The 11,586-nt window shown below is 37.1% G+C and overlaps 6 protein-coding genes across 6 annotated transcripts; 4 read left to right on the forward strand and 2 right to left on the reverse strand.

Moving 5' to 3' along the window:
- Positions 1-114: 114 nt before the first annotated feature.
- On the reverse strand, positions 115-2,276 carry B0P05DRAFT_555348 (ubiquitin fusion degradation protein UFD1-domain-containing protein). The gene is made up of 4 exons (XM_051579785.1): positions 1,586-2,276; positions 991-1,541; positions 560-940; positions 115-497 (listed from the first exon to the last, which is right to left on the reverse strand). The coding sequence occupies exons 1-4, from the start codon at positions 2,256-2,258 to the stop codon at positions 213-215; spliced, it is 1,890 nt and encodes a 629-aa protein (XP_051431717.1). The 5' UTR covers positions 2,259-2,276; the 3' UTR covers positions 115-212.
- Positions 2,277-2,572: 296 nt separating this feature from the next.
- B0P05DRAFT_555351 (CheY-like superfamily) lies at positions 2,573-3,735 on the forward strand (the record flags this gene model as incomplete). The annotated part of the gene is made up of 2 exons (XM_051579786.1): positions 2,573-3,299; positions 3,353-3,735. Coding segments are annotated over 2 exons (829 nt in total), but the record flags the coding sequence as incomplete, so codon positions are not given.
- A 758-nt stretch (positions 3,736-4,493) lies between these two features.
- Positions 4,494-5,558, forward strand: B0P05DRAFT_476550 (translation protein SH3-like domain-containing protein; the record flags this gene model as incomplete). Its single annotated transcript, XM_051574910.1, has 1 exon — positions 4,494-5,558. One exon carries the CDS (start codon positions 4,494-4,496, stop codon positions 5,556-5,558), a length of 1,065 nt encoding a protein of 354 aa, XP_051431719.1.
- Positions 5,559-8,895: 3,337 nt separating this feature from the next.
- On the forward strand, positions 8,896-10,470 carry B0P05DRAFT_590235 (Alpha/Beta hydrolase protein; the record flags this gene model as incomplete). The annotated part of the gene is made up of 3 exons (XM_051582790.1): positions 8,896-9,287; positions 9,335-10,054; positions 10,104-10,470. The coding sequence occupies 3 exons, from the start codon at positions 8,896-8,898 to the stop codon at positions 10,468-10,470; spliced, it is 1,479 nt and encodes a 492-aa protein (XP_051431720.1).
- A 39-nt stretch (positions 10,471-10,509) lies between these two features.
- B0P05DRAFT_574262 (uncharacterized protein) lies at positions 10,510-11,161 on the reverse strand (the record flags this gene model as incomplete). The annotated part of the gene is made up of 4 exons (XM_051581553.1): positions 10,510-10,626; positions 10,673-10,858; positions 10,926-11,079; positions 11,127-11,161. The coding sequence occupies 4 exons, from the start codon at positions 11,159-11,161 to the stop codon at positions 10,510-10,512; spliced, it is 492 nt and encodes a 163-aa protein (XP_051431721.1).
- A 61-nt stretch (positions 11,162-11,222) lies between these two features.
- B0P05DRAFT_555359 (uncharacterized protein) lies at positions 11,223-11,536 on the forward strand. The gene is made up of 2 exons (XM_051579787.1): positions 11,223-11,322; positions 11,380-11,536. The coding sequence occupies exons 1-2, from the start codon at positions 11,253-11,255 to the stop codon at positions 11,511-11,513; spliced, it is 204 nt and encodes a 67-aa protein (XP_051431722.1). The 5' UTR covers positions 11,223-11,252; the 3' UTR covers positions 11,514-11,536.
- Positions 11,537-11,586: the final 50 nt, after the last annotated feature.

Consider the following 11,586-nt stretch of genomic DNA (forward strand, 5'->3'; position numbering starts at 1 on the left):
AAAGGACATGCATTTAAACTGTGTGTATGACAAGTCATTGAGTTGCATAAGATCACATTTTGCGCTTAGACTTTCGTGGACCACATTTAGTTACCAATTAAAAAATCGTGACTAGCCTTTCAAGGGATAATGATGGCACCATTTCAGGCACAATTAACTCTATATACCATTTGATGATTTACAAATGAGGAATTCTTGTCATTTATAACCGTTTATTTTCTGGGTGCATTTCTATCTAACCAAGCTTGAGCTCTATCTAAATCTTCTTGTTCTGCCTCAATGGCTTTCACACACCAGCCTAATTCATAATGCTGTGTTGTTTCCATTAAAAATTCAGCTAGAAATTTTTTCCGAGTGGTGGTCTCATCTACACAAAGATGCAGTTCGGGATTGGGTTGAGGTAAGCTTAATTCACGGGGCAATGGCTTAATCATTGGAATTAATAAACTTGCAGCTGTTGTAGCGTCCTTGGGTTCTTTGTTACAAGAAGCACAATACTATTCATCATAAATTAGATTTGTATTACACATAAAAGAGGAGGAGAGGAGAGGAAGGTTACCTTATTTCTACACCAATCATGACCACATCCGACTGTTAATTGGGAATGTAATTTGCGAGCAATACGCTGTATTAATTTAGTATTTTTTGGGTCATCTTCCGTGATCCAGAACGGACCGAAACAATATTGGCAGAAACCCAGTCGATTCTTATTGGTTGCTCGTGGACGAATACAGTTTCGATTAGCGCAAAAAGGGGGTAAGGTTTGTTGTTGTCTCTTGATTTCATGAATCTTTGCATGGACTTGAACGTCTTTGATGGGTATAGGTTTATTGCATTTCTGACAGACAATGGTGCGTGATCCACAATAGCTCTCATGCGAATGTAGTCCAAGCAATCTATCTCTTGAATCTAATGATTGTACACCTTGAGCTGTAAGGATCTACCGTTTGTTATCAATATACCATCTCTCCTTTCAATCGTTTCACTTACATGACAATACCGACACATAATTAGCTTTTCTGGACAAATTGTCCGTCTATGCTCCGCTAGTGTTTCATAAGAAGGAGTTGCAAACTGAGTACAGACACATGTTTTCAGCGTATGACAGTAGTCAAAATGCTTTTCTTGTTCTTGCTGCGAATTCGAAATAAATTCGCACTGATCACAATGGCCGTGTTCTTGCAATTCTTGACTGCCTTTTTTGAATACTTGGCCGCATCCCCAAGGACAGAGCACATTGTTGCGTAAACAAAAGGTTTCGTGCAGTGTCAGGGATGAAGGAGGAATCCAAGCATGACAATTCTTGCATTGTACCTTACCTGAGGTGTCTTCCTCTTGTCTGGGTATCCAAGATTGATCTTTTGGTAGACTGGCTTGCCAAGATAAACTTGTCGTTTCGCTGTATCCATGAATGCCTATATAGAGTGTAGTAGGCGCTAATATATTGTCGAGTGGTAGTTGCTTTTCTTCTTTTGAGCTCAATTCAGACCATGTATGGTTATCAAGAGTAGGCCTTTTCTCTGTATCACTTGCCACAATATCTATGCACATCAGTATGCCATCACTCACGACCAATCGTGCTTACCTGCATTGCCTTGGTTGATATGCATATGGAGTACAACGGACTGACATGGTTCGGCAATGTCTAATTTCCAATAGTTGTATTCACCCTTTGATACGGCTGTCTGTACAACTTGGTTTAAACCAATGGGCTCATTTGCTGATGTATGGGTGTGTTCAATATCAACTTCTAAATCTGTGTCTGTAATCGAGACAGCTTCTTGTGGCTTCAAGTCCGTCACTTGAAATTCATAAGTACGTGCTCCATATGGACAAGACAAGATTTGTCCTTTTGTCAATGTCTGATAATGCGATCTTAGATGTGCTTCTAAGGCTGCTCGATAGTCTGTAATATCACGATAATCATGCGAGATAGGTAATAAACGTGCCCAAGTGCCTTTGGGTAGTTCCTGTAAACGGATCAAGACACGATCGCCGTTGTCAAGGCCCAGTGTCTTTTGCATCCAGTCGGGCACAAGTGCTGTATGATCCTCAGACGAGAATTCCTTGACACCACAGTGAAGGGTGGCACTTGTATGAGGGTGGCGTAGTTCGAAAGTGAGAGGAGAAGGCAGTTCGGAACTGTCTCGTTGTAGAAGCTGTTCAAGTGCAGAAGGTGGTAATACAATCTTATCTCCTTGGTCTAATTCTTTTGCTGCTTTAATTGTAAAATGTGAATTCCATTGAACTGTAGACATCTTTAAGAACAAGAAAAGAAAGAAAGAAAAAAGAGACAAAAATAAACAGACGCGTATTCTATTAATCAGCTTAGAATACTCTAGAAGATGATATTTGATTGGCCTTGAAAGAAGGCCTGTTTGGTTGGTTCTTTTTGCATTCTTACAAAAAAAGAAAGTCCTATTTTAGTCAGACGGGACCCAGTTCTTTATTGGGAGTGTTCCGTTTTTTTTTAAAAAAAAAAAAATTTATGCTGTATGGGTGTATCGCCCAGAATTTAAGCTTAAAAAGACAATTATTTTTAAACTTGTTCTTTCTTTCTTTCTTTCTTTATTATGGATTATTTTGCATATAATAAAAGAAGGTCAATTTCAGTTGAAATTACATTGCCAGATGAATTCCAGGCAACAACAAATGATTATAGCAGTAATTCAATGCCTTCTACACCTACTATGTTTATTCATGACACTGGTAAATCACCTTCAAGGCCAACATGTATTCGTTATTCTGCTTCATTTTTTGCGCCAGAGAGTTCTACACACCACAAACACCATGACAGTGTAGATGCAACTACCAATAAACTACTTCATTTGTCTCTCTTGTCTAGTTCTTTACCATCACCACCAACCACGCCTCAACAACATACGGTTATACCATATATGTCTCTCTCATTGCCTCCTCAGCCAACCAAACTCAAACGAAGGTTCAGTAATCCACCTCATACAGTTCATTCTCCACGTCTTCATATCCTACTGGTAGATGATAACAGTATCAATCTCCAAGTCTTATCTCGATTACTCAATATGCATTTAAACGATGTGATTGAACATTTAGAACTTGTCAAGAGTGGCATTAGAGCACTAGAGATACTGAAATGCAGACCCTTTGATCTTGTGTTGATGGATATTGATATGCCTATCATGAATGGCATTGAAACAACAAAGCATATTCGATCATCTACAGAATTTGATATCCTGCCACAGAATCGCAAGACACCAATTGTGGCTGTAACTACAAATGACTCAGCAAAATGGCGTCAACTTTATACCGATATTGGCATGGTAAGGAATACATATATATATATATGTCTTGTACTTATTTTTCTATTATTTAGAATGGTTGTATCAGCAAACCTATTTCACCTCTTGACCTCAAAAAGACATTAACAGGAGTACTTGATCTTCCTTTACCTGTTCCACCTTATACACCAGAATAATAATAATACTGTTGATAAACATATACCCTAATTTATTTATATATATCTACACCCCCTTCATTTTGTGTGAAATAAGTATTTGTTGTTGTTTTAATATCAAATGGAACACGGGGCTTGCAGGTGTAACAGTTTCTTCCCTTGTACGCACGTGCATTGCTTGGCCTATTTCTCGGTCCGATTATTTTAAATAAAATAAAATAAAAAAAGTTTATGCATGTGATGGATTTTTGTTTCATCCACGGAAAATCTAAATCGATGGAAAATAGTAATATAACATTTTATATATATATATATGTGTGTGTGTGTGTGTATATTTGAATGTGAGTTTCAGTTGGTGGGCATATTTTATTTTGAATAACTGATAGAAAAGAACTCCTTCCTTTATCTCATCTGACACACTTGGTATATTATAATAACTTTTCTAACAACTCATTGTTGAGCGTAATAGTACCAAAAGTGTATTGACAGTCCGCAATAGGCTCAAGAGCTGATTGAAGAAAAGAAAATCCCCTTGGTAAAAGCTTATATGGTTATGGAGACTAGGCCCTATAGGGTAAATGTCTAACCATCAGTTCAGAGAAAGGCCTTATGATCCCTTTTACGGAATTTTCATTTTTCATTGTTTTGCGATTGGTGGTCGATAGAGTTCATTTTAACATGCCTTTGTACGAATTATTTTTCCAAGTCTATAAAATACACTCAAAGTGTTAGATTTGTAAAAATGTACGCTACAGCTCAAAAACAGAAAACAGGTTTCTGAAGGATAACCCTCTATCTTGCTATTTAACATGCTACTTTTTTATATCATTCAATGCGCCGTATTTATATCTACCAGCTTTGCTAATACACTCTTTTGATAGCTTTCCTTTCAGTCCATCATTTCTCTATTGAAAAAAAAAAAAAAAAACTCCATCAGTGGCGGTGACCGTGACCGGTTTTCTATTTAGGGTCACCACCATAAAAAAAAATAGTAGCCCCGAAGGTAGGAGGGCCTGTCTAAAGAAAACTTATTTTTTTTTTCGTATTTACTCTTGAGATCATGTTTCGCTTAGGAAGAGTCCTTCAACAAATCAGTAGTAAATCACCTGCTACTGCTTTGGTCTTCAAGCCTCAGACTTCAGTCAACCAACTCACCACTCGTTTCAGTCAATTACGTACCTATAGCACAGGAAGTCCTAGTTTTTTAACAGGTTTCAACACACAAGGCAATGCTGTGACCAGCATCAAGTCTTCAGCTACCCCTAGCACTCAGTTTAAAACCAAAAAGCCCACTACACCTGGTAAACGTTGGTTGAAGCGTGTGCCTCGTGATCACCTCTACAAGGGTAAAGCTGTTCGTAGCTTGACGGTAGCCAAACGCAGCACAGGTGGTCGTAACAACACAGGTCGCATCACCATTCGTCATCGTGGTGGTGGACATAAACGTCGTATTCGTATCATTGATTGGTACCGCCAAACAGAAGGCACTCAGACTGTTCAACGCTTAGAACACGACCCTGGACGTACTGCTTGGATCGCATTACTCAAGCATGACAAGACAGGCGAACTTTCATACATTGTTGCTCCTCATGGTCTCAAGACAGGCGATAAAGTCACTTCTTATCGATCTGAACAAACAACCGAAAGTGATATCACACGTACAGTAGCTATTGATGTAGGCAACTGCATGCCTCTTAAGATGATTCCTGTCGGTACTGTGTTGCATAATATTGGATTAAAACGTCAGGGTCCTGCTGTGATGGCTCGATCTGCTGGTGCTTATGCTCAGTTGATCCAAACAGGCGAGAAGGGATATGCACAAGTCCGTTTATCGAGTGGTGAAGTGCGTCTTGTTCCTGTTGATGCTTGTGCTACTATTGGTGCTGTCAGTAATCCTGACCATCAACACGAAATGCTTGGTAAGGCTGGTCGTTCTCGATGGCTTGGTATTCGTCCTACTGTGCGTGGTATGGCCATGAATGCCTGTGACCACCCTCACGGTGGTGGTAGAGGTAAATCAAAGGGTAACAAAGACCCTAGATCACCTTGGGGTGTATTGGCTAAGGGTGGTAAGACCAGAAAGACACCTAATCAATTCGTTGTCAAACCCAGACCAAGACGATAAACAACATTTTCTCTTTTTTTTTTATATATATGTATACACAGTTTAGACATGCGTCCATTTTTTCTCTCTCTCTCTTTTTGTATTATTTGTTAATAAAAAGGAAATCTAAACAAGATGGATCAACAGAGTGAAGAAGCGTCTATTTCTTATGGATCATCACCTCATTCGTTTGCAGAGGATGATAATCTAGATGAAAATGAACCTACTCTACCGCCCATTGCAGGACCACCTTCGGATGCAAGCTATAGTTCTTCTTTTATTGAGATGGTCAAGGCGTGTGTTGAAAGAGCGCATGAAAATCATCGTGTGACGACAATGGCCAATACTGAGAAAAACGAACAAGTGGACTCATTTGCCTCGATTCTTAATTTCTATAGCAGTCAAGAAAGCGATCTTCCTTTCTCTGTTCTCTCGAGCGCAAGTGAAAAGCAAGTAGAGAAAGGCAGAAGACAGGCTCAGGAAAATGAATTGCCTGTTCGATTACACTCTCAAGACTCTGTGGGTTCTTTACCTGAATTTGCAGTGATTCGAAGTGATCCACTCTCTGTCAATCATGTCCGATACACAACCAACAAGAAAAAGGACCAAGAACAACAAGTGAAAGAAGCATTGGATTCAGTAGGGACTAAATTCTTATTCGATGGGCCAGAAAAAGAACTGTGTTGGTCTCATTCACCAGAACCTAAGCCAGATTCACCCTTGTTGTCATCTCAAGAATTCTCTTCTTGGTTATGCTTTGATAGTCAAGGATCCTATGCCAATTTTAAGGTATTAAAGGACATATATACTGGTTTTAATGATCTTTAGCATGATATTGAAGAAAAAGTGTCTGCAGTAAAAGAGCAACCAACAAATGTACTTGTCCTAATCATGCATCTTGTCTCTAATTTTCTGTCTTTTATAGATCAAAGGAAAACAAAAAGAATCACCTACAAGACCAGAACCCCTAGAAAAAGACAGTCATCTGTTTGCTGACCTTGAGAGTAAGATTATCATGACAAGTACACCTAAAAGAGTATTTGATTTGAGCAAAAAGCGAGTCTAAATAAATGTTACACAGACATAGCAGAATTTAGTGCTATGTTTTCATGATGACAGAAGGCATCTAGACCCTTTTTTTTTTTATAAATAAAAATTTTCATTTTACTTTTTTCTTTCTTTTTCTTTATACACAATCATGTCAATTACAAATCAAATAAAGCGAAAAAGAAAAAGTACACCTGTGTTATCCACTTTGAGTCTTACACTGGAACATCTAAAAAGATCTGTTTCATTAAAACATAACAAAAAAGACAATGAAGGTAAGGAAATCTCTCTAAAGGAAAAAAAAAAAAAAGGAAATACTAAACTACTATTTCTAGACTTGAGCTGGTCTCAAGAGACTTCTACAGCCTTATTATACCCTTCATACAACAATCAAAAGAAAAAATACACACAGCCTGCTGAAACCTGGTGGACCAGTTCACCGCCTTTGAAGACCATCAGTATTTATTGACAAGTTACACAAAGCACATTTATATGATATCATGGCACCTAAAAAAAAAAAAAGAGTGTAGAGAAACATCAGTCCTTATTCAAGTACTCTCTTGTGGAGAATATCAACGTGTATATGCAATTCACTTATAAATATTTCCCTCTATCTATGTAACTTTGTTAAATAACAATAAACTTATGCTTTATTTAGGATAAAATAGTTTTGTATGTGTGTTGTATACACAGGATTGGATCAATTAACTGTATGACGCAGTTATTTGCTCAGTAATAACTTCTAGTTTCTATACATCCAAGACTCACGGCACTATGCTTTCAATCATGAAACACTGGGCTCAAATGGAACTTCCTTTTGTGGTGTAACCAATGTGAAGTGATGGCAGCTGTCATATCTGAGTTTTTCTGATAATAAAAAAAAAGTGTAGTTCATTTTCTTTATCCAAACTAGAAGATTATTAGACTCAATATAGCTATTTTCTCTTGCAGGATGAGCCTAGATTTTAATGTTATTGTCCTCGCATTGATGATGCCAGTTCCTGAATTGAATTTCAGGCACAAGGTTTTATTTTTTGACGAATAGCATGATAGAAGTTTCAATGACTTGTTCCTGCATTTCAATCTATCGAACCAAAAGCATGGAGTGATATAGATAGAAACAAAGAGCATTTGCGACTCATGCACTGCAAGACATTCATCTGTGGAGATTGAAATAGAAGCCACCAAATTATGTAAAAAAAAATTTTGTTCAGCAAATTTGGAGCTCATTTTTTTTTTCTTTATAAAAGTTCAAAATAAACTTTTTTCTTTTTGGCTTATGAATAAAAGTGTCGGATATTTATTTTGCACATCAAATGGTGTAGAGAATGTAGAATATGCACTATTAAATTTCTGAGAGAGAAAGAGAGAGAGAGAGGGATACAGCTACTCTTCAAGGGTTTTTTGACACACAAATGACTTTTTAGTAATTCAATGTTTAATTCAAAACAATCTATAGAAATTTTAGCTTTCAACGGCCAATTCAAGTATTTAAAGACGCTAGTGGGTTCATTTTTCAGCTTATAAAGCTTGAAAGAAGCACCAAGTTCGGAGATTAAAAGCGACTCATGGACACTGATTCAGGAGAAATTGATCAAAATCGCCATTTTTACGATGATATTTTTTTAAACGTAAATTGAGTCCAAAGGTACCACGTACACTAATAGACATAATTACTTTAGGTTTCGTGCATGTCATGGTATCAAGGAACAAGGATTGCACTGCCATAGGCTTTTTTTTCTTTTTTTTTTTTTTTTACAGAAATACAACGTACTATCATCTTTCAATATTAGGTCTAAACGTAACACATACACAAACTGATAGCTTAATTTTGACAAACAAGGCTTTGCATTATCAATCATAGTAAAAGTAACTCTGTCTCTCACCTGAAATGATATGAGAGATATAAGCCTTAACTCTTCTTTTTGAGCAGTCAAGCCACCCTGAATCGATAGTTATTACTCAAGAATGAGCACATCATACAAGTGACGAAAAACTTTACTTTAAATGAGCGAATGAACCTTTTCCATTAAAGAGAATAGACTATATAGCTTTTCTCTCTCTTTTTTTTTTTTTTTACCTTTATGTTATGACGAAATAATATTTATCTCAATAAAGTGCTACTAGTATATATATATATATATATATATATATAAACGAAGCAAGATGATTGTCATTGTTTCTCATTCATTCTAAGCCGGTATTGACTCCGATTTTTGAATGGGGTTGACTGCTGCATGTGATAATGACTATAAAGTATCTTATTTTCCACTTTATCATTTCGTTGTTCTTTTTCCACTCCTAATATAGAATGATACCCGATTCATTATTGACAAGAGGATTGATTTATACTTTGGCTGTTGTGCAGACAGCAGTGGCCCCCTTTGCATTTTTCTATTATGTTTATTATATTACGACAGAAAACAAATTGTTTACTGTGCACTCATCTGTCGACACATTTGTCCATTACTGGCTGGGCTGTGAATTGATGTTTTATGTGTTTTTCGAAATTACTAGAAATAGAATGCAACGAATTTTGCCCAGTGTAGCACCTAGTGCAAAAGAAAGAAGTGATCTTTTTGCCTTGTGTTTAGCAAATATTGAAGATCCCAAAACATGGTTACCAGACTGGTTTATGATTCATGGCAATGCATCCCAACACCCTCAATTTGAAGATATTGGCAGAGATAATATAGCTGAATGGTAAGCTATTATAGCGTCTAAGAAAAAGTGATTAACATGACCCTTAGGCTATCATGGGCATTTTTTGCACTTCCTTTAGAAGATGTTCTTCAAGACGATAGCCTGACAAACGAATTGAATTCGATGATAGACCGTCTTGAACAAGAATTCCATGTTAAATTTGATCATGGCTATCATGAAGATTTAGTTGCTTACCGTATCAATTTGGATCCTGTGCAAGCCTACCACCGTCCACTTGGGTTCTATAGCCTCATCTTGCTCTGCACCACCTTATTTCATTGCGTCTGTCAACATGTCTGGGGATTCAAAAAATTCGGGCCGGAGACACGATCAACTATCTGGAGTCTAATGGAACCACAACAATCGTATGATTCTGTCGTAACAACACCCCAACACCCTGAACGTGTCTCTTATTGGTTCCGTGATGGTAATCGTACCAAGAAGCCAGTTGTCTTTATTCATGGTATTGGGGCTGGTTTAATGTGCTATATACCATTTATAGCCAAGCTGTTGACATTGGATGCCCCTATTTTTTTTATTGAACTCCCTTATGTCTCTATGCATTGCATCGAGGATGTACCTACCATGCAGGAGACAGTACAAGACCTTCAGAATATGCTGCACCGTCATGAATTTCAAGGAGCTGTCTTTGTAGCGCATTCTTTAGGTACAGCTGTCACTTCTTGGGTTGTCAAGTACATGCACAAAAAAGTAGCAGGTGTCGTCTTGTTGGACCCTATCTGCTTCATGCTTCATTACAAAGATGTGTAAGTTTTGAGAAGCAAAAAATCTGGACTCACCCGTTATTAAACATAGTTGCACTAATTTCGTCTATCGCACACCCAAGACAGCTGCACAAAGTTTAGTGAAATATTTTGCTTCTACTGAATTGTACATTTCTTACTACATCTCTCGACACTTTCATTGGTTCCAAACAGCTCTCTTTGTGAAACCCAATGTAGCTCACTATCAACATTCTTATACCACTTCTGTCAAGATGCCAGAGAACACCAAGATATTCTTATCTGAAAAAGACAATATTATAGATTCTATGCGTGTCGACACCTATCTCAATCGTCATGGCATTGAGTCTACTATCATGAAAGGACTTGACCATGCTTCCTTTTTATTCTATCCTTCCTGGCAAAATCAAATTTTGGATACAATTCAACGTTTCCTATAGACCATATACCCTCCCCCCCCTTTATTTATTTATTTATTATTATACTACAGTAACACCTATTCTCTGTGCTAATTGTTGATATTGTTCATGAGCAATTTTACGTTGTCTCCAAAAGAACACAAGTAATGAAACGACAGCAACAACAGCATTCCAACCCTAACCATAAAATAAATACATTACAATCTAAACACCTATTGCTTACTTCAAATTGAATGATGCGAATCCTTTCTACACTCTTCACGCGAGGACATGCTCGAAAAGAAGGCAGAGAGATAGCATTATCATCATAAAATGAAGTCTGATTTTTCTTGTCTGCTAATTCTGGGTCATCCCATTCACATCGTACTGCTTCTTTGTTTCCGTATTCTAAACAATAGGGTTGTGTTTTCTAAATAGCCATGAGTCTAAAGAAGTGCTGTATATAGAAACATTACTTTTTCTAGAGGTGAACACACTTGGCATTCGCCTATGGCAAAACAAGAATAGGTTGATTTGTCTACTGTCTCATGAGAATGAGTGTAGTCTCCTAAGTGTCTTGAAGCACTGTTAGGCTCAACAATACCAAAAGGAGGTGTTCTTGGGTATAATTCATGTTCTGCAAATACCGAACTTATGTTATGTATAAATACAATGTTTATTGATACAAGACAACTTACATAAAAGTAAGTAATAAGACTAACAATGCTTTCATTCTCTTTTGAAAAAAGAAAAAAAGAAAAAGAGAATCATCTTGTTGTGTGACTGAATGTTTTCTTTTTCTTTTTTTCTTCTATTTTCTTGACATGCAACGTAAGTCGTTATGGGGATCTTATAAAGCTATACCTCCCAAGACAAGAATAACCCTCGGTCTCGGTAAGAAACAAGGCATAGTTTAGTATATAAAAAAAGGGTATTTATTCTATCTACTAGCTGGCATGGTATTTGCTACTGCAGGCATGTATTTCGCAGACTATATTGAACAAAAGAAACCAGCAACTGAACTCGAAAAACAAGAGCTTGAAATAATGTCTCCCATTGTGGTTGTTGACCGCCCATCAAAATAATAAAAATCATGCGTACACACACACACACACACATATATATATCATGTACAAGAATCTCTTGTCTGAATTGAAA

This window comes from Gilbertella persicaria, assembly GCF_025201335.1.
Source record: "Gilbertella persicaria strain CBS 190.32 chromosome Unknown B0P05scaffold_42, whole genome shotgun sequence".
NCBI classification, from domain to species: Eukaryota; Fungi; Mucoromycota; class Mucoromycetes; order Mucorales; family Choanephoraceae; genus Gilbertella; species Gilbertella persicaria.

Bases quoted from the DNA above. Each gene is read 5' to 3' on its own strand.
- B0P05DRAFT_555348 (XM_051579785.1), bottom strand. From the start codon at position 2,258: ATGTCTACAGTTCAATGGAATTCACATTTTACAATTAAAGCAGCAAAA. The intron at 1,542-1,585 runs GTAAGCACGATT...TGATGTGCATAG, and splicing joins TATCAACCAAGGCAATGCAG to ATATTGTGGCAAGTGATACA. The intron at 498-559 runs GTAACCTTCCTC...TATGATGAATAG, and splicing joins ATGATTGGTGTAGAAATAAG to TATTGTGCTTCTTGTAACAA.
- B0P05DRAFT_555359 (XM_051579787.1), top strand. From the start codon at position 11,253: ATGCAACGTAAGTCGTTATGGGGATCTTATAAAGCTATACCTCCCAAG. The intron at 11,323-11,379 runs GTAAGAAACAAG...TCTATCTACTAG, and splicing joins AAGAATAACCCTCGGTCTCG to CTGGCATGGTATTTGCTACT.